General features: G+C 42.3%; 2 protein-coding genes across 4 annotated transcripts in view; one reads left to right on the top strand and one right to left on the bottom strand.

Annotated features, from left to right (window-relative positions):
• Positions 1 to 15995, top strand: part of Slc66a3 (solute carrier family 66 member 3) — a 16563-nt gene extending 568 nt beyond the window's left edge. Inside the window, exons 2-7 of one of the 3 annotated variants that reach the window (XM_029554576.1) lie at positions 2961 to 3043; positions 3119 to 3188; positions 5751 to 5808; positions 9347 to 9467; positions 10109 to 10150; positions 15609 to 15995. In XM_029554576.1, coding sequence (XP_029410436.1) covers positions 2961 to 3043; positions 3119 to 3188; positions 5751 to 5808; positions 9347 to 9467; positions 10109 to 10150; positions 15609 to 15745 — 511 coding nt within the window. In that variant the 3' untranslated portion in view covers positions 15746 to 15995. Of the gene's footprint in view, positions 1 to 2848; positions 3044 to 3118; positions 3189 to 5750; positions 5809 to 9346; positions 9468 to 10108; positions 10151 to 11858; positions 13176 to 15608 lie in introns of those variants that run through there. The other 2 variants (XM_017802470.2, XM_029554577.1) reach the window with 2 other exon arrangements.
• A 542-nt stretch (positions 15996 to 16537) lies between these two features.
• Positions 16538 to 26003, bottom strand: part of Rock2 (Rho associated coiled-coil containing protein kinase 2) — a 172368-nt gene continuing 162902 nt past the window's right edge. The window contains exon 33 of the mRNA XM_008850105.3: positions 16538 to 17561. Coding sequence (XP_008848327.1) covers positions 17558 to 17561 — 4 coding nt within the window. The 3' untranslated portion in view covers positions 16538 to 17557. The remainder of the gene's footprint in view (positions 17562 to 26003) is intronic.

The following is a 26003-nucleotide window of genomic DNA, read 5'->3' as shown; positions in this document are numbered from 1 at the left end:
CGGGTGGGGGGGGGGGCGTCGGGAGAGCCTCGGGGACCATGCGCTCCCTAGTTTCCGCCGGTGGCTCGGCGTTAACTCGGTCGGCTCTGGGCTGGGAGGCGCTTCCGTGGAGCTCCCACCAGTGCTCCTTGCTTCACCCCAAGTCCGGAGAGGCAAGATTTGGTCGCACGTGTCCATCCTGTAGATCGGTTGACTCAGCCCTCCCACCTTAGTGACAACCTGTTGGCCGTGGGCAAAGCCATTTGCACCTGCAGTCCTTTATGGTTCCTAACCCCGCCCCGCACCATCCGCATTTTTCCAGCCTCTATTTCCCTACCTGTAAACCAGGGGTTGGGCTCCATTTAAGTTACACGTTTTGAGACTTCAACGGGGAAAAGAGGGGAACGTGAGTCGGCGCTTGAAAGGTGGGCGGCGGGGGGGCTGCAGCAGGTATGGCTTATCTGCGCCAGGTTGACAGTGGCCCTGATTAAGTAGTGAAAGCCCTAAGCGTGAGAGGTAAAGTTGCGAAACTTTGGTTGAGAATAACGAAGTGGTGGAAAACACGTCCCGGAGTCGCGGGATCTTGTTCCAGGCAGAGCCCTCTTGCTGTGTTTCCTGCCTGTCATCCTCCGGCTGCTCCAGGAGCTGGACCTGTGTCCACCGTGTGCAGCGCGCCCATCCGTGCTTCGAGGTGCAGTTTTCTGGAGACACTCGGCAGCGGGGAGGGATAGTGAATGACCCTACACTGTAGGGGCCCTGGTAGGCTGGCAGCAGAGGGCCAGGGTGTGTGCATTTCAGGTTGGGAGAGGCTGGCGGGATGGGGGTACGGCAGGAGGCTGGGGAAGGAGGCCCAAAGTAACAGTGGGTGGACAGTGGCTGCGGGCGTGCGAAGTACGGAGAGGTATTCGTGCTCTGGTTTGGAGGGCCTCCGGATCAGGGGAAGCGGAGGCCGCCGGGTGTCGAAGAGCGGAAAACTCAGGGATGCCCACAGAGCCCCACCCCGCATCTCCTGCTCAGCCTGTTTTCACCGTAGTTGCTAGTTGCTTGACTTTAAGCATGCAAATCCACTCAGGAGACCGAGGGGCGAGCTTGTCTGAAATCCGATGTCAGTAATCACCTTATCATACCACAGCTGACTCTAGCAAGCCCAGCTCTGGCCCTGCAGTGCTCCCAAGGAGCCGGAAGCTGATCAGGTGGCCCACTCGCATTTAAGGGCCTTGCAGTCGACCGCGGTGCAGATAGAGGGAGGTTCTTTGTAAACTCGAGGCCTCCCTCCCTTCAAGGCAGAGCCAGGGCCGGCACACCGACTTCGGTAATTGGGCTTGGCGGCTTTAAGACCCAGCTCCAAGGCCAGAAAGAGCCATGTGCTTGCAACCTCTGAAATTCAATACCATTTTAGCCTACCTCCATATCAATTTAGAGTAATGTTTCCCAGTTCCTGAGAACTTTCTGAAGGTACTCTCGGTGCCCTACACGCATTCCATCTTTAATCCTCACCACAGTTTTAGAAGGTGAAAGTTTTTTAATCCCTGACTAGGAACAAGGGAGTAGGCAAGACCTGATCCTGGTTTTCTGCATTCTGGCTCCTTCCCTTCGCCCCGCCCACTTCTCTCTCTCCTCCCCTCCTCCTTCTCCCCGGGTGCTAGGGTGGGCATTAGGGGTTGAGGGGAGGGGCGTGTCACTTCAACTTTGCCTCGTTCCTGGGCCTTGCCTGCTTGCTGGCTTGTCTGGCCACGACCAGCCAGAGAGACCCTGGGGTACGAAGAATACCCTAAGGGCACTCTCAGACCCTGTACCCTATAGGCTCAGGGACAGGACAGTCGCCATGAGGGCAGGAGTCCCCTTGGACTTCCATCTGATAGAAGGGACTCAAAAATCCTCATCTGAGGGAATTGGATCGTGAGCAGAGCCTGAACTATTTTAATTATACCAGAGGATGAAGGGGTGACTTGGGAAGACCCTCTGGGTGCTGGGTGTTCAGAGAGAAGCAGGAAATATCTGTGTAGACAAAGGGACTGGGGAGAGGGACTGGGGGGCTTCAGGGAACAGAAACCTGGGGACTAGAGGCAGTGGAGCTGGAGGGAGTTTTTTGGCCAAAGAAAGAAGCTGAAGGGGAGGTAGTGGTAAAAGTTGAAGTCCTGTCCCTGCGCTATGACAGCCCAGTCACCTGGGCAGGCACCACCATTATCCCTCTTTATTGATGGTTAGGAAACTGGTAAACACATGAGCAGGCAGGACACACAGCTGGGCAATGACAGAAAGGCTGAGTGGATTCAGGTCTGAGGTAAAGGCTCCAGAGAAGGACAGGGTCCTGGGGTGTTCAGTCTCTCACACATTAAATTTCTCAGAATTGAGGTGGTTCTTCATTTCCCCCATTACCCTTCTTCATGGGGCAGGGAGTGTCCCTCGGCTTCCTTGAGCCTTCTGTTAGTCTCTCATCCAGGCACGTTCCCAATCCCCCTTTGTTGTTCTTTTTTTAAGTCTCATGTAGCCCAGGTTAACCTTGGACTTGAATTGCTATGTACCCAAGGCTAATCTTGAACTCCTGATCCTCTTGCCTCAACCTCCCAAATGCTAGGATTGCAAGTGTGCACCACCATGCCTGGCTCCTATCCCCCTTTCGTCCCTGTCTACTAATACAATCTCTCTGGGTGATAGATGTGTATGACCACCTGAGGGGTGGCCACAGCAGCCCTTTGTCAAGTCCAGCTTTGAAGAAGCCCCATCCCTTGTGGTCTTGGCCTTGACTTTGCAAGTGACCATCTTAGGGGATCAGAAGTGACTGTATATATCACACTCCAGCCCAGCACCCTCAGGAACTGAATGCTCCCTAGTTATTAACTTGACCTTGTACCCATTTTTTTCCAAGTCTTCCTGCCTGAGCCTTGGCTCCATATCACCAGTGTTGGATAAATGTGCCTGTGTCTGGGGTCTGGCTGGGTCCAGAGTGGGCTGTGAATATCTGCACCTCCTGTCTCCAGGTTCCTGGTTTTCCTTCGCTACCAGTGTTACTATGGGAACCCACTGCTCACCTACCTGGAATACCCCATTCTCATCATACAAGGTAACCAACCACCCCTCCCAGTCCCCAACCTGCCCTCCAGCTGCCCTCTCCTTCTCACAGAGCCTCTCCTTTCAGACATCATCCTCCTGCTCTTCATCTTTCATTTCAATGGGAACGTGAAGCAGGCTGTGCCCTACATGACTGTGTATCCTTTCTGCATTTGAGATGGAAATGGAGTTGGAAGGGCATGGAGAGAGGGCTTAGTGATACGCTTGGGGCTCTGGGTTCTGTCCTCAGCACTGAAAAGAAAAAGGGATTGGGGGTGTGTTCTAGTTTGCCTTCAATTGCTGTGATAAAACACTCTGACCAGTATCAACTTGGGGAGGAAAGGGAAAGCTTACATGTCCTGGGTCACAGTTCACCAGGGAACACAAGGTAGAAATTCAGGGCAGGAACTTGGAGGCAGGAGCAGGAGCACAGGCTGTGGAGGAATGCTGCTTACTGGCTTGCTCCCATGTTCAACCTGCTTTCTTAAAACAATACAGGACCACCTGCTCAGGGGTGGCACCACTCACAATGGGCTGGGCCTTCGCACATCACTCAATAATCAAGAAAATGACCCACAGACATGGCCACAGACCAGTCCAATGGAGGCAATTCCCCAACTGGGGCTTCCTCTAGTCAGGTGTGTCAAGTTGACAACTAAAGCTATCCAACACAGGGTATCATTTGCTAATACTGTGCATTATGAAGCAGGGTCCTTTACCAGACTTTTGTTTTTTGCTTAAACCAAAAAAGAATCAGAAATGCAAGTGTTTCCAGACCTTAGTACAGTGGCTGCCAGTGGCATACCAGTGATAGGTTCTCCTGCATTCCAAGGCTAAGAGGGGCATAGACTTGACATGTCCCTGATGGCCATGAGAGGTGTATAGTAAGCACTGCTAAGAGCAATACGGTCCACCTTTATCTCAGGTATTTCTTTCTCCCCTGGACTTGCCCCCAGAGGATTAATAACATGAGACTGCCTGGCACTGCATCCCATTCAGGCTGTGCCTGGTAGGTGCCTGTCAAAATGTAGCTATGGGCCTAGGGTGGTGGGTACCCATCATCAGTCAGGCATGGACACAGGATGGTGCCTGTCCAGGGTGGCTATGAGTTCCCAGTACTTAATCACACCTCCCAGGCAAAACTACAGTTTAGAGGCTGAGCCTTCACATTCAAGTAGCTACTTGGTCTGGAGACTCATGGTGCAGTATAGTCATCTGTGGCATCTTTTGTGCATGAGGGCGAGGCTTCTTATCAACCTTCCTTGTAAGGGTTTGCTAGTACTCTCTTAAACTTCAGTCCACTTAGAAAGTGTTTTGGAGGTTGGAGAGATGGCTCAGGGGTTAAGAGCACTGACTGCTTTTGCAGAGGACCCGGGTTCGATTCCCAGAACCCACATGGCAGCTAACAACTGTGACTTCAGTTCCAGGGAAATCCAACACCTTCTTCTGACCTCTAAGGGCAATGCATGACACAGGTGCACTTAAACACATGCAGGCAATACACTCATAAACTAAAAAGTGTTTGCAGTGGCTGTGGAAGTCTGCTCTCCTCTGTGGCAATCCTGCCTCTTCTGCGACAAGGTCCCACACACCATTTTCACAGTGAAGGGTCTAAGGGTTTGGGTGAATCTTGACTAGAAGCTGTCTCAGAGAACTGGTAGCCCACTGGCTTAGTTTCCCCTCAGTATCAAGAGGGAGAGCATAGCTGTGCCACCTCAGCTTTCTGAGGTCATTTTCAAGTGACTAAATGTGTTTACCTTGATCTCCTTATAAGATGACCTTGAAATTCTGATTCTCCCACCTCCATATAATCCCAAGTGCTGGGATTACAGGCTTGCATCACCACACTCTGCATAGGGAAAGTTTTAATAAGTTTCAAGCAGCTGGATGCAGGTGGCGTTGTGGTGGACCCTACTGCTATGTTTACTCTGCTGCCTCCTGCATGGGACATCTCTTGTTTAATCCTGTCACCTGCTTGATGTGATCATTTCAGCTACCTTTAGGATTTCTTCTTTGTGCTGATAGCTTTGAGGAGGTGGACAGGGAAGGGGATGTTAAGTCCACTGTGTAGACATGCAACCTGAGGCAGAGGGAAAGGTGGAAAAGTGACATGACCCTCCTAGCCGCTCCTCCCACCCTGACCATGGCTTCCCATGGCCCGCCTGGCTCCATTCAACTGCTCTGGTTGGACTCCCTTGTCCCAGCACCACTGAGTTTTGTGTACAAGGCACACTGAAAACTGTTCTTCCTTTCCCAGTGTCGAACACCCCAACCATTGTATTTTATAGTGGAATTAGTGGGAAAGGGGCAAGGATTCAGTAAGAAGTTCACAGCATGCCACTTGTACCGAACACCCCTCCTTTGCAAGGTTGGGCTTCTCTTGTATGCTTAACCTTGACAATGAATTAGAGATGCATGGTCGTCAGGAAATCAACCAGTAGTTACAGCCTTATGAATGTTCCCAGTCCCAGGGAACAGTCTGTGGACCCAGGGTCTGTGTTTTCTTCCCTATTCTGCTTCTGTTCTTTTGAACTCTGAGCAAGTGTTCACTTGCATCCCTTTTGTCGTTTCCAAACTGCACACAGGCCAGCAGAACTGTCCCCTCCTCTACCTTGGTTTCTCTGTGTCACCCTCTGTGGTCTGGGTTTGTCTGCACCACACAAGACTAGAGGGGTGGGGCTGCCAGTGACTCACTGCTGCATCCCTTAACATTTGGTCAGATTTGTGTCTTCTTGGTTCATCCTCAGTCTGCAGAAGTGGATCATTGACCTGGCCATGGTGAGTGGTGCTCTTGCAGAACAAGAGAAGGCAGAGAGATGCGTTTTCTTTGCCCCAAGAACAAATGTCTCACCTGCTGTTTGTAGCAGTGTTAAGCCAAACATTAAAAAGCATTATTGGCTGCCGGGTGTGGTGGAGCATGCCTTTAATCCCAGCACTTGGGAGGCAGGGGCAGGCAGATCTCTGTGAGTTCAAGGCCAGCCTGATCTACATAGTGAGTTCCAGGACAGCTGGGGCTACAGGGAGACCCTGTCTCAAAAAAGTCAAAAAAAAAAGCATTATTGGAAAATTGGGGGTTTGGGTTTAGAAAAGGGGGACTCTGAGTATATTGTCCTTTTTTTTTTTCATTTACTTTGTATATGGGGGTGGGGACACATGCCATGTGTAGACATCAGAGGAGAAATTTCAGGAGTCAGTTCTTTCCATCTACCATGTGGATTCCAGGGATTGAACTCAGGTCATCAGGCTTGGTGGGCAGCACCATCTCTTTGTGGATTGTCCTTTTTGTAATTGATCTATTAGAGGAGATACCAATACCACAGACAGGGCAGCACGGCCAGGCCTCTGGGGTGCCATCAGGCCCACATGACAGAGTGAGGGGTGGAAGGAGATTGAAAATTTTTTAACCTGAAAATGTGCATTGCTAGTGGTAACCAGTGAGTACTTGGTTAAAGAATGTTAGGTGATCAATAAACATCCTTCCTGATTGGCCATTACTAGGGGGTGGACTTTAGTTCTAGAAACCAAAGTCATGGTTTAACCAGAATAGAGGAGCTTTACAAAATGGCATGGCCAATTTGTTTTTCTTTTTGTGGGAAGCATCAAGAACCAGCATGGAGAGACGGTCAGTGATTCTAATTTTATGAGTATGTGGTTGGTATTAATGACTGATCTAAACAGTTGTAGAATGAAGAACTGTGAATTTAAAAGTTTCCCATTATATTAATAATTTATATTGGTCACATACCCTTCATCTCACTTTACACCCCCCAGCCAGTTTCTCCCCTCATTTGGGGAAATGGATTATGTTCTCTTAATTTGGCTCATGGGAAATTTATATTAGGATGGGCTGGCCTCCTTAGAGGTCAGGATGGGCTGACCTTTAAGATGACAGAAGTGGACACTGCCCCTGAAAGGAGAAAGAATTCACTGATGGTCACAGGTTACTGCCTGCCACACCTAAACTTAACCAGCTTCACTCCCTTTCCCTCAGTATCTTCTTTTTAAATGTTTTTTTATTTTTATGTGTGTGTGTGTGTATGTATTGCCTGCATGTAGGTAAGTGCACCCGTGTCATGCAATGCCCACGGAGGACAGAAGAGGCCGTCAGATCCCCTGGAACTGGAGTTACAGAGAGTTGTTAGCTGCCATGTGGGTGCTGGGATTCGAACCTGGGTCTTCTGCAAGAACCAGTGTTCTTAACGCTGAGCCATCTCTTCAGCCCCTCCCTCAGTATCTTATCTATGACCCTTTCTTGGAAAAAAAGGGTTAACTTTGTGTCACCGTTCAGTCTTGTGGCTTAGAAGAGTTAAAAAGTATTCTCATACAAACAACACTCTTAAAACTTTATGTGTATGAGTGCTTTGCTTGCATGTATGTTAAGTGTACCTGTTATACAATGCCCATGGAGGCCAGAATAGGCCATTGGATCCCCTGGAACTGGAGTTACAGCTGGTTGTTAGCTGCCATGGGAGCTGGGAACCAAAGCTAGGTCCTCTGCAAGAGTAGCCAGTGCTCCTAACTGCTGAGTAATTTCCCCAGCTTCACAAATACTTCTAATGTAATCATTTCCAGAGCATTGCATGGGATGTTTATGTTGTTATTTATTATTGACTACCTCTATCTGGGTTGTCTGGATTTTTATTAGTTAAGTCTGGCGGTCCTGCTGATGAGCTTCTTTTGGGAGCTTGGTGCAGAGGATTCTGACCACAAGTGTGGTCCTGGTCATCAGGCAGTGCTTAACAACAGCCTTTATGACAGTCATACATCTGGCTGAGTAGTACACATCAGGAATTGAGTCCAAAGGTCAAAGGCTACAGGTTTTGGTGTTTCTTTCCTGCCCTGGTAGGGTGCTTGCAGCTAACACATTCCAGAAAAAGGAATAGTCCCAGAGAACAGGAGTCTGAATTACTGGAAAACCTAGGCTGTGGGAATGTTTATAGTTGTTTTTGTTTGGTTTTCCTTCACAAGGCCAGTACCAGTTCAGACCAATAGACATTTCCACATTCCTAAACCTCTCTCATGAAATGTCCTGTGGCTTATTCACATCTCCACATCTTCTAGTCCCACACCTACACTTTGTCTCCTTTATGTGTGGACAACACCTGGGTCCTCATATGTCCTAGTCCTGAACTACCTCCTGTTCTCTAAGATGACACATTCTTTTGAAAGGTAAACCCGGCAGAATATGCTGTGGTCAAGTTTTTGTAGCACTTACCCATCGGACATAGCTCTGTCCAGATGGATGAACAAAGCCCAATTCTGGTTTCCCTACCCACTGCATTGAGCCAGCCTCCTCTCAGTCCTCCCTTCTCTGCTCTGTTCAGCACCCCACTGCTCAAGAGGCTCTTTCCTCACAGGCATCCCTGTGTAGACTCAGTTTTCCTTCTGGCCATATGTGCCCAGCTCCTAGTGTGTTGTCTGTTTAGGCCTGACAATGGCCTTGCCCCCTCCTCTGCCCGGGAGCACTCTGCTATGCTTAATGATTCTTCCCTTTGTAGCCCCCTTTCTTTATCCAAGGGCCCCTGTGCCCTATGTCACCCACAAGGATTTCCAAAGGCCTGCTGGCAGAGCAGACCAGATGCTTTCCTTCAACACCTTGTCAAGGCCCCTGTGACTGTCACTCATGCTAAAGCCAGAGGTCAGTTCCCACCCCTCATCTCACATCTCTGAGCCTCTGGAGACGGACCTCTACAGATCAAGGTTTCCATTTCTTGGTTCATCGGGCTTCTGCATACCTCACTCCCCGGCACCCTTTCCCGTCCTTTCTGGTTCATCTCCCTGACTTCTTGACTGTCAGACACAGACTCCAGCACACACTGCATATATCTGGCCATCTAGGCCACAGCCACATCCAGATGACCAGCCCCACTAGCTTCATACATCCAAAGTGTGACCTGCACAGTTTTCTCCCAGCCCACCTACACCTTGCTCTTCCTGCAGCTTTACTGCCTCGACTAGCTACAACCCCATTCTTCCACTTGTGAAGGCCAGAATATGGTAGCTTAGCGTGGCCTTGACTTTTTTCCCTTCCACTGCCAATCCTGGCAGCTTCAAAATATAGCCTTGACTATGTCTCATTTCCCTCTTCTGCTGTGTCAGTGACATGTCTCAGCAGGTAAAGGTATTTGCAGCCAAGCCTAACAACCTGAGTTCAATCCCTGGAACCCACATAGGAGAGAATGGACTGTCAAGTTGTCCTCTGATCTCCACCTGTCATCTCTCAGGAGAATAAAAAAAAATTTAAAAAAGCATGATGTCTGGTGCATATGGCTTTTCAGAGAGGCTCCTGACCTGCTCATGTTTTATCTCACAACAGAACTTGTGTACATTCATCAGCGCAGCCAGTAAGTTTGCTCAGCTCCAGTATCTGTGGAAGGCTCAGGACTCCGGAGCTGTAAGCGCATTGACCTGGGGCCTGTCTGCCTACACCTGTGCAAGTAAGAACACTGCTCTCCAAGGACATGGGTACATTAATACCAGTTTCCCTAGCAGTCAGTGAGTGTCCAAGGTCCTGTTCTTTGAACACTTGTCACTATTCAGATAGACCCTGCTAAGGAAGGGTGTCCCTGTGTACAAGGTATGCTCAGTGCAGACTGCGTCTGAGTATTAGCTTAAGCTGTTATCCAAGGTCCTGTTCACTGTGAAGGGTTGTAAGGAATAAGGGAGCTAAACATAAGAATTCTGGTTAGATGCTTAGGAAGATCTTACTTTTGTGGAGCCACAGTTCTTACCTGTGAAACCTGGTATAGAGTTCAATACTTAGCAAATAATTTTTAATTGGTTGGATCCTTTCTTGAACCAAAGTTGGTTTTTGAGGGTGAGCACAAAGAGGGATGGTAGCCCTCCCTGGAAGTACTGAGCTACTGTTAAAAAGCACTTCTGCTCTGGAAGCAGTTTCTATACGACTAGGTCAGTATGCATGGCTGCTTTTCAGATGATTATGAAATACACTGTCCCACCAATGTTGTTCAAGAAGTTAGCATATATTGTTATACTAAAGGAGAAATACATGAGCTAAATATAAAGACTAAAACATCTGAGAAGCACGTTATTTACTGCTGCAAATTTTCTTTTACAGCAAGAATAATAACAACTTTAATGACCACCAATGATTTGACAAGTAAGCAAAGACTTTTGACTTCCTGTTTGCGTTTTGTGGGATCTGGATCGTCATTTGGAAATCACCTGAAGGCTTAAACAGTCCATTTGGTTCTATTCGGTTATAAATTCAGATACAACAATGTGTATTTAGACCTCAGCAGTGACTATCTTTATTATTTACCCCTTGGGGTAGATTTATCCAAGGGAGTCAATTCTCATGTTCAGGGATTTTGTACTTCAAAAAGGAAACTAGACAGTGAAGGAATCACACAATTAACTGTTAAATTATATTGTGAAACATGTTTTCAAAGACTAGAGCAGCTGGCATGCACTGGTAGTGGCAGCTACTTGAGAGGCTGAGGCAAAAGAGCCAGGCTAGCCAGACCAGTCTCAAAGCAGAACACAGATTTATCAGATTGGCAGCATGTACGGCCAGGAGCAAAGAATGTTCAAGGGCTGGCAATGCTGAATTCAGGATGGGGGACAAGGATTAAGGAGGGAGGATAAAGAGGAGGAAGGTAAAGGTGGCAGGGGCCAGAATGCCCAGCGCTGTAAGATACCTCCACAAGCAGAGACTGAATAGCACCATTTGACTCGTGTGTGTGTGTGTGTGTGTGTGTGTGTTCAAGAAAAAGCTGATATCCACAAGCAGAGACTGAATAGCACCATTTGACTCGTGTGTGTGTGTGTGTGTGTGTGTGTGTGTGTGTGTGTGTGTGTGTGTGTGTGTGTGTGTGTGTGTGTTCAAGAAAAAGCTGATAAAAAATACTTTAACCAAAAGATCATTTAATTCCTTAGGATTTTCAGTCTCCCAGCAGAGCATCTTTGGAAAGTGATTAGAACTTTGGAAAGTGATTAGCATCTTTGGAAAGTGATTAGTGAAGATTAGAACATCTGAAACTTTTAAATAATTGAGAAAGAATGATTCAGAAGAAGGCAAAATTCATTTGCCAGTCCCTCCTGGGAGGTTGTACCTTTGTCAGCTCTAATAGTAGGAGTCAGTTTTGATCAAAGCATACACAAACTCTGGTCAAAGGGGAAAAGGAAAGGAGACAGGGCTCTCCTCCATGAGACTTGAATTCACAGCAAAGAACCTATACAGGAGAAGTAAAACAATCAAAAACTTTCCAGTTGCAGTTTCTTATCTGTGACCACTGCTCCTGAAGTGACAGATTAGCATTTAAAAACAGTATAGCTAGTGTACTGTGTGCATGTTGCCATTACAAAGACATCATAAATTTCAAGCTGGGGCTATAGCTCCTTTGGTAAAGTTGCTTGCCTAGTATGTGTGAAGCTCTGGGTTTAAAAACCCCCAGCACTGCATAAAAATTTAATCCCAGAACTTTGGAAGGGGAGGGGTTTAAAGTCATCCTCTTGTACATAGTAAGTTGGAGATCAGCACAGGCTACATGACACTGTCATAAAACAAAAAGACCCCAAAGGTACCTTAAATCTCATAAACATTCTTACCAGACCCACATTGCCTCAGATTATACAGTGAAGAGATGTGATTATTCATGATGTCAGGCCAAGCTACCCAAAGTACACATTACTACAGGAAAATAATTTCCCCAGAAATACTGGAAACTAATGTTCTGAGTCTTGTGGTCTTAGTTTTGTCTGAGGGGGTTGAGGGTGAAAACTTATTTAGGCCTTTACTTAGAACAGGAAGGGATTTTTTCCTCTGTAATGTACCAAGTTTTTGATGTCCAGGTTTTCTTTTTCAGTTCTTACCCGTTTTGTGATCATGCTCGCTTTAAACATATGGGTCACAGCTACAGTACTTCATTATCGGAAGCCCATCACGAAAGCTGAATGATGGATACATCCTTTCAACATTTCAACATGACTGAACCAGAGGGAAAGTACAGCTTTCCATTGCTGCATTTAAAGTCTTTACAAGTCAAGTCAGTCATTTCAGAAATCTTTAAGTCAGATTTGCTATATTTGAAAGAGCCACTTAGTTGGATATGGTAGTGCAAACCTATAATCCCAGCACTGGGGAAAATGAGCCAGCCTGGCCCACATAGCAGATCCTAAGGGAGGCAGGCAGGGAAGGTGTTAATAGCTACTTATTTAAAAATGCCAACTTCCCTCCCCCACTCCTTGTTTTAGACATCTGATACATTTATTTTTTTAAGATGGTGTCTTACTACATAGCTCAGGCTGGTGTTCAATCTGTGATCCTCCTTCCTCAGCCTCCCTTGAGCACTGGGGACTGTTGGACTATAGGTTTGGGCCACCATACCCAGCTAGACACCTGCACTTTTAACATCTGCAGAGATGAGAGTTGCCTAAGAGACCACTTTGACCCTTAGAGTCATTTAAGTTCTCTCTGATGAGTCACTGAATCTTAAGAAACAAGTCTCTCCATAGGAGTGAGATTCTGCTCAGTAGGACTGTAGAACAGGAGGGTTCACACCTTGAGTTGGCCTTGTTTGTTACAATAGTGTAACATCTGCTCAAACTAAGCAAAGGTGTCAAAGTAAGCAGAGCTATAACTAAGTTGTTTATATACTAATGCAGTCCTTTAGCTTCACAATGTGCCTTTAAGGAATTCTAAACAGAGCTGCAATCTCAGATTAGGTGAGGAAATCCCTAAAGACTTTCTAATTAAAGCACAATGCTGCCATTTTTTAAAAGGGCTATACCTACACAATTGCCACTGCTTTAATTCAATACAGGTTTTTAGCTACTGGAAGCTATGCAGTAAAGAGCTAAGTCCTACCCAATTCTTAGGGATTTTATTCTTATTAAAGTAACATATCCTAAGTATTATTGCACACAGTACTTTCCTCTGATGTCTCATAAAACTCATAACTTTAAAAAGCTCTTCTTTGGGCCAGGTGTGGTAGTGCACGCCTTTCATTCCAGCACTGGGGAGGTAGAGGTGGGTGGATCTCTGTGAGTTCTGGGCCAGCTGGGGCTACAGGGAGACCCTGTCTCAAAAAAGACCTCCCCCCTCAAAAAAAAGCTCTTCCTTGATGCGAATGTCACTATTTTGCTATGTAAAATAAAACTTTCATTTTTGAATTTCTTCCAAACCTTAAGCTGTCAAGAATTTTCAGTTATGTAAAGTTCAATAAACCAGTTAATCTTATTAAGACTACTTCCTTCGACCAGGAGGAAGAGAAACACTACATCTAAACATAAATCATTATGCAGTTACTTCAACCACTGTCACAGAAAAAACAAAACCCGTTATCTTTTCTCAGATGCACTTATAATCAGACTATTAGTTTAAATAAAATTATGGGGTAAAGATCACTTTACCCCAAGTATTTTAGATATAGTCTATCAGTACTTTTAACACTGCTAAAAGTAATGCCTTTAAACATGTTTATTAATTTTTCCCTTTTATAGCCCAGGCTAGCCTGGAACTTGTGATCCTATTGGCGTGCAATGCCATAATTGGATACTTTTCCCCTTTTGGAGGGAATAAGCATCTTAGTTACTCCAGCTATCTCTCATGCATTATCATATTTAAGCCAAAAAAGACCATGTAGAGTAGATATAATCTCCATTTTATGGAGGATAATACTAAGACTCAGGGAATAGAGAACAGAGGGTGGCCAGTGTCTTAGAAAGGAAACCACCTGAGCAGCACTTTACAGAAAACCACCACCAACCCACTGTTTACAGACAAAAAAGATATCCACTTTCTTCCTCACCCTCTCCAACTGTACCAAGATGTTTAAGTCTACATCTTAAATTGAATCAATGGTAGACTCCCAGGTGCAATTCTCTTCGTGTCTCCGTGAGCTAGGAAGAATCACAAATTGGTTTTACTGAGATGACACCCATCCAGTCTTTTCTCCTTTAGAGAAGACAGGTGCAGAAGCTTGCAGTACTCCAGAACTATTCACAGGAAAAGTATGAAATGCTTACATCTTAATTTCTTTTATTTATTTATTTTTTAATAAAAAGCAAGCATAAAATACAATTACATTACTACAAAGATGCAACAATTTTTTTTTTAAAAAAATCAAGGGGGCACGATTTTTGTTCAGAGAACAGATGATTCAGTATGATTATCTAAATCATGCAGTTTATAACTCATTACAGTTCCAAACAAAAGTCATCACAGGGAAGGGAATGAAGGGAGGCCCCTGGGTGTGACACTAGGCACTGTCACACAGTGCTCTTCAAAGTGCTTTACAATTGGCTGTGGCACCTCCATAAGCCAGGGAAGCTGAAGCCACCTTCCAGCAAGAAAGGAGAATCAGTAGCAGTGTCAAAGGGCCTGAGAAGCTCAGAAGCAACTGCTCTTCCAGGGTTTAAACGTGTTACTTAAAGCATCTTCCATAAGGTTACTAAGTGAGTTTCTCCCCTTTACCCTCAGAATCTATCAGAAATGACTAACAGCAGCAAAATGACTTCTTGAGTTGTGATTTGGCAAGTGAGCATTTCTCATTCAGGACGTACAGATGAAGAGATATGCAAAGCCAACTCTCAAGCTGGATGCTTGGACTCTGGTTCTAGATGCACTAGTCTTTCCTTGGGATTATCAGCATACTCAGCCTTCAGCTAGCTAAGAGCATTAGTAACTTTCAGATAGATTTCTAAAAACAATCTTTCTTTTAAATAACATTTTTTAAATTAATACTTAAAAATTAATTTTACACTAATTTTCAACAGTAATATTGGTACTTAGTTTTCCTTTTACTTCTGTCTTGCTATTTCCACAAAGCAAAAGTAAAAAAAAAAATTTAAGAAAGTCCAGTATTCCCTGTCTCTTAGTTCCCAATAAGAAATATTTACGGCTCTGGGAGAAATTAAGTGTGAAGAAAGAAGCAACATTTAATCTCATAAACATTTATCATAGAAGTTTGGGGGCTTCAGGAAAAAGTGAAACGGGCACAAAGTTAGGTTGCTCTTTTAAGGACTTGGGAAGAAACAAGGCGGGTACATGCACTCAAGTACATGTAAACAACAATGGGGAAAAAGCAAATTCTTACCCAAGGGGATGGGCTTTTATTATTTGAAATTCTGTTAAGTGGACAAATAACCTTGTGAATCCCTATGTTAAACCGTATGTGAAGAATCTCCATGGGAGAGATTTTTTTTCACCCCTCAGAATATCTTTTATTCCCCTAAATACTTCACATTAATTTTTAATTCAGTTCTCAGCACCCAATCTGAGTGGCTCATAAGTGCCTGTAACTCCAGCTCCAAGGAATCTGATGCCCTCTTCTGGCCTGTTTGAGTATACACACACACACACACAGAGCATTCAAAATTTAAATTTTGCCTTTTTACTCAAATACTTCAATTACTCATGTGTAAACTTGACATTATTTCACCTTAAAGTTTATTAAAAATATATATACTCTCCAATTCAGAATAGGATAGAACCTCCCATAGTGTAACAAAATCTTTATATAAAATATTAATTCAGTCTCCTTTTAAACAACTCTGATGAATGGAAATATTTCTTCTATATAAATTTTATATATATTTTCATTTTAAATCTGAAGAAATGAAGCAATACAGGAAAGAAGGAAAAAAGGGAAGAATGAAGGAAGAAGTGAAGGAAGGAGCCCCCAAAGTAGAGCTGCAGAGCACAGCTGCTTCAAGGGAAACAACATGCACATCCAGTCTCAACACAGCATGAAAGAAGCAACTAGAAATCTGAGGGTCACAGAATTGGGATTCAGTGTATCAGTAGGCCTAAGACTACTATTTCTACAATAGTATCTATGATGAGGATCAAACTCTTTATAACAACTCTACACTGATCCCAGAGGGAAGCAATGAAAAATATCTGCTTCCTTCATTGAAAATATTTCAAAACCACATCAAACTTTGTGTGTGTATAGAAAGAGACTGATAGAGGTCTTGATGCATACTACTGCTGCATGCTGCTGTGGAACAAAACACACTTACCTGGGACCAGAAACACAGCAGGAAAGGTCCTGGCTGCTCTCTTAACATTAACAGCATTTTAAAAATGAAAATCAAATTAAGTGCCTTTGAGGCTGCTTCTTCCCAGTTACTAGTTTTCTTGACTCAATACTGAAATATTGCCATACATAGTTGTTTGTTTCAGGATCACATTTAAATATTTAAAATATATCTACAGTACAAGTTAGTTTTCTTTATATTTGAGACAATGTTTGAATCTTGAGTGAAAATGTAAAAATAGTCACAAATGTCTTTACCAGAAATAAAAACTATCTAGGGTAGTCAGCAAATTCAAAGCAAAGGAAACATTTTGTAGTCACAGACTAGTAACTGAAGTCTGTAGAAGGGATAGATAAATAATAAATGTAATCAGACATATTAGCTCCAATACTCCATTATTGTTTCTTTGACCAAACACATTAAAAATTGTTATACATAAAATAGGCTGATGTTGATATAACTATTATGTGTAAAAATAGTGCACTATTTTTCTTCCACAAAGCAAGTTGCATTCTAAGAGCTGGTAAACACTTGGTTCTTTTGTTTCTTAAATACAGAAGAGTTGAAATTTTGAGGGAAAGAAAATTAAATTAAGGCATTCAAAATGGGTAAAGATGCCTGCCATAAGCATTAGGAAACTGGTATAATTCATTTCAAGCTTCTTGTTACAGTAACTGCCTAAACAAGCATGCAGCTCCCATTAGGTACAAATGAATGAGGGATATACACTCCAACATTATGGCTTTATACAAATGCATAGTTGCAACTGAAGTAATGATATCTGATTAATGTGTATAAAAAATAAAATGGTAAGTTTAAAAAAAAAACTTTTGTTTTGTTTTGTTTTGAGACAGGTCTCCCTGTGGCCCCAGTTGGCCTGGAACTCGCTATATACCCCAGACCAGGCTGGCCTTGAACTCACATAGATCCACCTGCCTCTGCCTCCCAAGTGGTGGGATGAAAGGCGTGCACCACCATGCCCGGCTTAAAAAAACCTTGCAGTATTACAGTACTGTATGTGTGCGTGTGTGTATCTGAGGATCAAACTGACATATGTATATACATACATACATACATACATACATACACACAATGTCATGGTCATTTCTTAAAGATGTAGTCAATATCACTGTAGTGGAATCCACTCCTAGGTTCTTCTGGTAAATGTGCTGGTGAAAACTCTTCATTGACACTCAAAAGATGATTTCTTTTAAGCTCTTCTCAATCCTTCTGTGCAATGTAGTGTGAGTGACTGCCAAGAGAGCTTTATGAAACATCTGGAAGAGTTGCATGACATCCTTTACTAACCAATCACTGTTGGTTCAACTTATTTCAAAGGAGCCCAGAAAAACTCCATGATTTGTAACATATATTACAGGGGCAAAGGAAACATATATATGTACGTGTGTGTTTCAGTCTCAGTAAAATACAGCTTTTTAATAAATTTTGGGCCATCATATTTCAGTCTTATTTTAGCTGAAAGAATATGATCACCTTGAATGACTGCTTTCACAGAAGGCAGTTAGCTGAAAAGAAAGAAAAAAATAGTTAATACAGTGGAATAATTTGAGACTGTAAAATTCCCTGAAAAGACATTTATGTCATTAAACTGTATTTTTTCTATACCTCTAACCCCCAAACCATGCATAAACACCCAATCATACTACTTTTCTTACTTCTAGGTGCATGCAATTACACTCTTTCTAAATATGACAATGGACTTTAAGTCCCATACGACCTACAAACATTATGGACAAGTTTAAAAATAGTTAATCAGCTATATCAGGGTCAAACAATGTGCATGGAATTTTATGTGAGGTGTAGCTACCAGATGCCTCATGCAGCTCAAAAAGCAGGACTTATGGGTCAGGCTCTACAGAGCTTCCTGATCTCAAGCCACATTTTTCTTATCTATAAAACAGAATAAAGGGCTGGGGTGTAGTTCAGTGATAAAGCATTTGTCTCGTATGCCCAAGACAATGGGTTCCATTTTCAGTACCACAAAACAACAAAAATAGTAATAAACACTTTGAAGTAAATACATTTCACAAAGTCCAGATACAGAGGTCACAATGCCACATGACGAAGGTATATGCTTTACAACATGCTCAGTTTAAGATGGATCTTATTTCTTATATATCTACTCGATAAGATTTAAAGTCACAAGGCTTCATTCAATTCCCTTATTGACAAAACCATTTTATATTTCTTTCTTTTTTGTTCTCTGAGATGGTCTCATTACACTCTTGGGGCTGGTGTGGAACTCACAAGCCCCCTGCCTCAGCCTATTGAGTGGAGATTACAGTCTTGCCTAGCTGCCGCTGTCTTTCTTTCTCTAAATTTTTTGAGATACAGTCTCATGTAGCCCAGACTGGCCTCTAAATTACTGTGTAGCTGGAAGATGACCTCCAACTCCTTCTGCTTCATCTCCTAAGTGCTGGGATTACAAGTATGCGCCACCATGCCTGGCTTTATTTTACTTTTTTTGGTCTTTTTGAGACAGCATCTCCCTGTAGCCCCAGTTGGCCTTGAACTCACAGAGATTTGCCTGCCACTGCGCTGGGATTAAAGGCGTGTGCCACCATGCCACTAGCATTCTTTTTAGTAAAGGCAACATCAAATTCTTGCAAACATTTCACTGCATCACAAAGACAAATCAGAAATAGTTATTTCACAGCACTTATCACACTTACAAAGTTTTTATGGTTTTAATTCTTGAAAACTATAAAGAAGGAAAGCAGAGGGAAGGAGAAAGGGATGGAGGGAGAAAGTAATTTCATGCTATGTTCACAAACAAATACAGCTCTAAGCACTGAAAATATCGCAATTTTTAATTCTCTGGAACAACAGTTTCTTTGGAATGAATCGAAGGCATCAGAATTTGTTCCTTATAGTTCTAATTCCTAAGAAAATATTTTAATTACAATTATACCGAAAATGTATAGCCAGTAAAGAATCTGAACATAGCATTTCACTTTTATACTTCACATGAGAATTCGAGTTAGAAACAATTCTGAAAAACTACTTTAAAAAAGTGTATCTTATTAAAAACATTACAAAATTTCCAAAACTAGTAAAAAAAAAAAAAAGTACAAACCACATGCACTACATAGAAGTACTAAATACTCATTTTTCATTTTTTGATTTACCCATTTATTTCTTCAGAAATCAAAAACATCGTCATCATCACCATCAACATCATCAAATGACCAATCCCAGTCTTTAAATGCCAAATCAAGCAATCTGTAATAGGAGGTTTTCAAGTTTATATGCTAATGCTCATTACAGGCTGCAGAGTTTCACCCTATGTCTGGAAACCATACTTTGAATATACTGTGAGTGTTTTAGCCTTGCCTTCACCAGTAGCATGATAAAAGTTGGGATGGAAACCCCTAGGGAAGCTTCTCCACTAATATGTACATATACATAATCATGTTACCCAGGCACACATTACAGAATTCCAGAGAACTGAAGACTATTTGATCTTAGAAAGCACAATTTACTTCTTCCCATTCATCCTCTCTGTCCCGATAAGTCTAAGTGTTCTGATTCTCAGTTCAAGTGTAGTAGGAACTATATTATCAGATCAGTTAGAAAAACAAAATAGCACCATAAACTATAAACTCCCCTGAAAGGGAGTAAAAACAGGAACATAGCTTTCTCAATCCAGCAGAATCCCTGTCTGCTCAGTCAACACAGCTATGTTCCAACATGAAAACTAGGCACAAGAGGTTAAGTCACAGGTATGTAAATGCTACTACCAACCTAACTCGACTAAATAAATTGGACTTAATGCTCTGGTTTCTCTTCAGATTGTATAAATCTTTTGCTTTTATCTATTATTTTTATTTTATTTTATGTGTATAAGTGTATTACCTGCATGTATGTAAGTGCACCTATGTTGTACAATGCCCAGAGGTCAGAAGAGGGTACCAGATCCCTAGGAACTAGAGTTATGGGTGGTTTTTAGTGTTCATGTGGGTGCTGGGAACCAAACCCAGGTTTTTGGCAAGAGCAGCTTTTCTTAACTGCTGAGCCATCTCTTTAGCCCCATTAAAAAAAAAAAAATTTTTTTACTTAAAAAAAATTACATTTATGGCCATTAAGCCATCTCACTCGACCTGATCTGCTATTTCTAAACCAATTACCTATACTTTAACATTGTAATCAACTTTATTATTTGTTTAAAGGAGTAGTCTATCATTCATACCTGTGATGCTCATGAACTTCTTTTGCCAAGGAACTCATCTGGTCCTCAATGCTGCACCTGTGATCACTATATTATATGTATATGATTTGCTTAATACACACTTTCAGGCCTCATTGCAAGATCTTGACATGATTGAAGAGGGGAAGTCCAAGTATTTGAATTTTAAATAACCTGAGTAACTTTTATTGTTTTATTTTTGTTTTTCAGACAGGGTCTTATGTAGCCCATGTTGGCTTCAAGCTTACTATGTATACCAAGCAGGCCTTGAAATCCTAATCCTCCTGCCCCTGCTTCCCAAGTGCTGGGATTACAGGTATGTGTTACCATGCCCAACTAATTTGAGGGATTTCTGATGTAGTTGGTTAACTTTGGAAAACATCCTGGCACTCATTTTGAGAAGGTTTCGAGCTTAACATTTGTCAACATTCCCTTTACTGAGTGCCTAGATCATAGTTTTCTACAATAGCATTATAAGTCACTGAAGAAAAAGGGAGAAGATAGAAGGGGGCTGATGACTGTAAATTTAAAAGTAAACAAGCCAATTCAAATTACTCTTTCAAAATGTGTTGGATATTTGGGAGACTGTGATCAATAGGTTTTCATGGGTATCTAAGCTCTAGTTCCAGATATTTTACAAAAAAATCTGCAATTTATATCCTTCCAAAATCTTAGAAGTATGCACCAATGCCATAATCTCCCTCCCTCCCTTCCACCCCCCCTCTCGTGTGTGTGTGCGTGTGTATACACTCCTGTGTATGAATCCATGGAAGACAGAGGGGGATGTCAGGTATCTTCCTCTATTGCTCAATGTGTATCTGAGACAGGGTCTCTCACTTGACCTGAAACTGACCATTGGCTTGTCCAACTCTCATAACCCACCTATCTTGGTCTCCTAATGTTGGGGTACAGGCATGTACTAACATGTCCAGCTTTCACATGGGTGCTGAGGATCTGAACTCAGGTACTCATGGTTGTACAATAAGTGCTCTTACCCCCTCCCTGAGCCACTTCCCCATTCCCCCAGCATCACAATCTTAATATTTTAAAGTTCAGTTACTAGGTTATTAGTACAATGTACAACAAGGCTTCCATTAAAACCTTTCCTTCATCCTCTTCCACTCAGTGACCTAATTTTATTTCAACTGCGAAAAAAAAAAAAAAAAAAAAACCCCTTCTGATTTCTTCTCTCCATTTTTTTTTTTTTTTTTTACTATCAGTACTCAGTTCAAGATCTTGGTAAGTCACTGAAAGTCTTGTATGTATACAATAAAATCAAAGTTCTTTAGCAAAGTGTACCTAGTCCTTTTTAGTTTGGCTAAAACTTCCTCTCCAGGATCATATCACCATCATCTACCATTCTCTGCCCTCTCCCAACCTCAGCATGTCATAGCATTATGAATATAGAATTCTGCCACTTAGTACTTTTGCACATGGCATTTTTGTCTACTGTTGTTGTAGTCCTCTTTGTTTTGCTTGAAAATTATTGACCCGGGCTGGAGAGATGGCTCAGTGGTTAAGAACACTGGTTGCTCTTGCAGAAGATCTGGGTTCGAATCCTAGCACCCACATGGCAGCTAATAATTGTCCGTAACTCCAGTTCCAGGGGATCTGACAGTCTCTTCTGCCCTTCACTGGCATTGCATGACCCGGGTGCACTTACCTACATCCAGACAATACACATATACACATAAACTAAAAATAATAAAATCTAAAAAAAAATTATTGACCCTACATGTTTTAAGACTTTTCTTCATGTCAACCAGCAGAATTCTTTATGCTTTCCTTCCTTTCTTTAATACTCTGTGCATACTTCTATAGGCAACCTTTTTAGGTCCTGTAATTAAATGCCTGTTTAGCTCTTCCATTAAATGATCAATAAGGATACACACCAGCTGGTGAAACTTACTGTCAAAGAATGCATCAAAGAGGGCTCATCTAATTATGAGTTCTGTCAGCAGTGCATGAAAATACCTGCTTCTATCTTTTCAATACTAAGTTTCTTCTTTAAATTTGGTTATTACGTTTTCGTGTGTGTGTGTGTGTGTGTGTGTGTGTTCACGTGTGGAGGGGTCAGAGGACAATTTGCAGGAGTTGGTTCTCTCCTACCATGTGGGTTATAGGGATTGAACTCAGGTCATCAGGTTTCGTAGTAGGCCCACTTACTGTTGAGCCATCTTACCAGGCCCAATACTGAATTTCTTAATTCTTGACCATGTGTGGTAGGTGAAAAATGGTTTTATGTTACCAATGCCTATGGTTATATGGGAGGGAGGGGGGATACAAGCTGTATACTTGCAATACCTGCACACGCACAAACGTGTACAGGTGCATGCATCCAAAGGCCAGAGGAGGATTTGGGGTGCCTTGCTATAATACTCTTATTACTGCTTTATTCCCTTGAGATAGTCACACTGTTTCTGGCTAGGCTGGTGACTACCATGCTCTAGGGGTCTTCCTTGTCTATTTTCCCCATTTCCCCTAGTGGTAAGGTTATAGGTGCTGTTGGCTACATCTGGCTTTTTACCTGGCATTTTGTGTGGGTGCTGAGAACCCAAACTCAGGTCCTCATGTTTATGGAGAAAGTGCTTCCATCCACTGAGCCATCTCCCTGGTCCCATCCTCACTAATTATATACTGGGACAAAGCATTCTTCTTTCTTTTAATGATTTGTTAAAAGTCCCCTACCCCTACTCAGTGCTAGAGACTGAATGAAGGGCTTCCTGCATGCTAGGCAAGCATTCTACCACTGACCTACAGTCTCAATGCCTGAAAAGGTTTTAAGTACAAAGGTACTAATTCATCTTTCTCATACATACTGCATATATATGGTATTTTAAATTTGATAAGGTTTTAATTTGGAGGTAGTACTTTTTTTTTTTTTTTACTTTGTTTTCATCTCTTGTATAGTCTTTGGAAGTTCTTATCTATTCTAAGATCAGACTATATTTACTCATTTTCTTCTATGTCATTTAAGGATTTGTTTTTGACAGCATAGCTTGTACACAACTTTACTATTTTCCTACAAATAATTACTTTTCTAACATTTAGAAACGGAAAATAAAAGATAATAATGAGACTATGGCTTTCTACACCCTTCAGTCTGTAACTATATAGGAATACTATCTTTCCTAAAACTGGATAACAAAGGATTAGTAGCATACTTGCTTTATGCTTTCCTACATGATTCAGTACATTTTAAAGAAAGATCTCTAATAAAAATGAGAAATGCCTTCTAGCCAGATCAGTATTTTATAATTTATATCAAAACAAATCTGGGTTGGTTGTGGTAGAGCATACTAGGAGTTCCAGTTATGTGACTTGAGGACTGGCGCTAGAAGACTCCAAGTTCAAAGCCAGCACTAGTAACTCAGTGAGACCTTGATTCAGTATGAAAATAAAAAAGGGGCTAGGTTATGCAGCTACATGTTACCAATTTTGTCTATCATATACAAAGCCCTGGGTTCAATCTCTATCCAGTATGGAGGTGGGAGGGAAAGGGAGAAATCTCCTCAAACTATCTTCATCTGAAGTCAGAATTCTTTCCACACAAATTTCCCACTTTTGGAGCCCTGGCTGATCTGGTACTCACTATGTAAGTAGACTAGGCTAACCTTGAACTCAAGTATAGTCAAAGCTCTCAGAAGAAGGTCTGGCATATATAACCACTTTAAAATGTTGTCGTAAGTAACATTAAGAGTTAAGATGAATCTATTAAACACTTTAGTTTACAACTACAGAAAAAGAGAACTGCAAAGAGAGTTAATCAGAACCTAGATCACAGATGCCATGGGAAATACGTGATGGGGCACTTGTTAACAAAAAGACATGGAGGAAAAAAAGCCTAGGTGAGTAGGTACAGTTGTTTTAGATAGCATATAACATACACGTTAACAAAGCCAAACCATTGTCTTCAGAAAGATATGATGTAAATTTGGTCAGCTAAAGCTAGACTGAGTACAGCTAAGACATAAATGAACATAAGTGAAGAGCAAGATAGTAAACCACTCATTGATATACTCCACAAATTCTGTCCGCATGCGTGTGTGTGTGTGTGTGTGTGTGTATGTGTGTGTGTGTGTATGTGTGTGTGTGTGTGAGAGAGAGAGAGAGAGAGTTTTATAAGGGGAGAGGGGAGGTAATCTTTTAACAGTTCTACACATTTGCACACAGGTATGTTATGAATTAGCAGAATGTTAGGGGCCATCCACTTGGAAGCTAGACTTTCTTCTAGAACACTGTTGCCCAACATAACCAATGTGATAGTCTTCTACACAGACAACACTGAGACAAGCTGCTATACCGTAGTCTGGCCAAGAGGACATGTTATATAAGGAAATACCCGTGGGGAAAGAAGTCCACTATTCTAGAATAAGCTAAGCCTACCAATTTAGGTATCTCTAACTGCCTAATGGCTTTCCTTTACTGAACTGAAAATATATTTCTCTGATTGGTTTGTGTTCTAACATACATCTTCCAAGGTAAGGTTCTTTAAATATTTAAGAGCAATAATGCTAAATAATTTCTTCAGAAGACAAAATACTCTTAGTTCTTCCATGTTCTACATGTCTAATACTTTTTTAAAAAAATTATTTATTTTATGTGTGAGTGTTTTGCCTGTATATAAGTGTACACCAACTTGTGCAATGGCCATGGAAGTCAGAAGAGGGAATCACATCCTCTGGAACTGGAGTTAAGGATGGTTGTTAGCCCCCATGTGGGTGCTGGGAATGGGACCTAGATCTTCTACAAGAGCAGCCAGTGCTCTTAACCACTGAACCATCTCTTGAGCCCCATACATAATACTTTCTAATAATCCACTGCTACCTCAGTTTTTATCTTTTCTCCTCAACTTATCAATCTATGTACGTGACTCTTGAAATGGAACATTCAAAATTAAATGAAAGCTATAGGCTGATTCTTGGAAGATAATCATGGAAGACCCACAATTTCAAGTTAAGGAAGCATTGGAAACCTACATCTTAAAATAATGGAGTGATTTTGAAGACAAAATCCAAATGGTATTTTCTCTCTGTCTCTCTTTTTGAGATGGGATCTTACTAGTAGCCCTGGCTGGCCTCAAACTCACAGAGATTTACCTGCTTCTGTCTTCAGAGTACTGGGATTAAAGATGTGCATCACCATGCCAAATGCTATTTTATTATTATTAATATTATTTTGGTCTTTTTGAGACAGGGCTTCCCTATAGCTCCAACAGGCTTGGAACTCACAGCTGGTTTCGATCTCACAGAGATCCTCCTGCCTCTGCCTCCCTAGTGCTGGGTTTAAAGGTATGCACCACCACCTCAGCTGCATTTACTACTCCTGCAGAGGGATTGGGTTCAGTTCCTAGCACCAACATAGTAGCTAGCAACTGTCCCTAACTCTAGTTCCATGGGGTCTGATGCCCTCTCTGGCTTCCATGGGCACTGCATGCATGAAGAGCATTTACATACATGGAGGCAAAACACTCATACACATAGATACAAATATATAAAATTGTTTAAGTACTATTTTTTAAATATTTTATTATTTTTTATGTGTATGGGTGCACTGCCTGCATGTAAGTGTACCTGTGTCATGGAGTGACCGAAGAGGTCAGATCTCTTGGAAATGGAGTCATGGACAGTTGTTAGCTGCCATGTGGTGTTAGGAATCGAACCCTGGTCCTCTGCAAGAGCAGTCAGTGCTCTTAACTACTGAGCCATTTCTCCAGCCCCATTAAACACTATTTTTTAACTGATTTTGTGTGTGTGTGTTT

This window comes from Nannospalax galili, unplaced genomic scaffold, assembly GCF_000622305.1.
Source record: "Nannospalax galili isolate Female #2095 unplaced genomic scaffold, S.galili_v1.0 scaffold100, whole genome shotgun sequence".
In the NCBI taxonomy this organism is placed as follows: domain Eukaryota; kingdom Metazoa; phylum Chordata; class Mammalia; order Rodentia; family Spalacidae; genus Nannospalax; species Nannospalax galili.
Note: the sequence above shows the minus strand (reverse complement) of the source record. Positions and strands in the feature narration are given on the sequence as shown.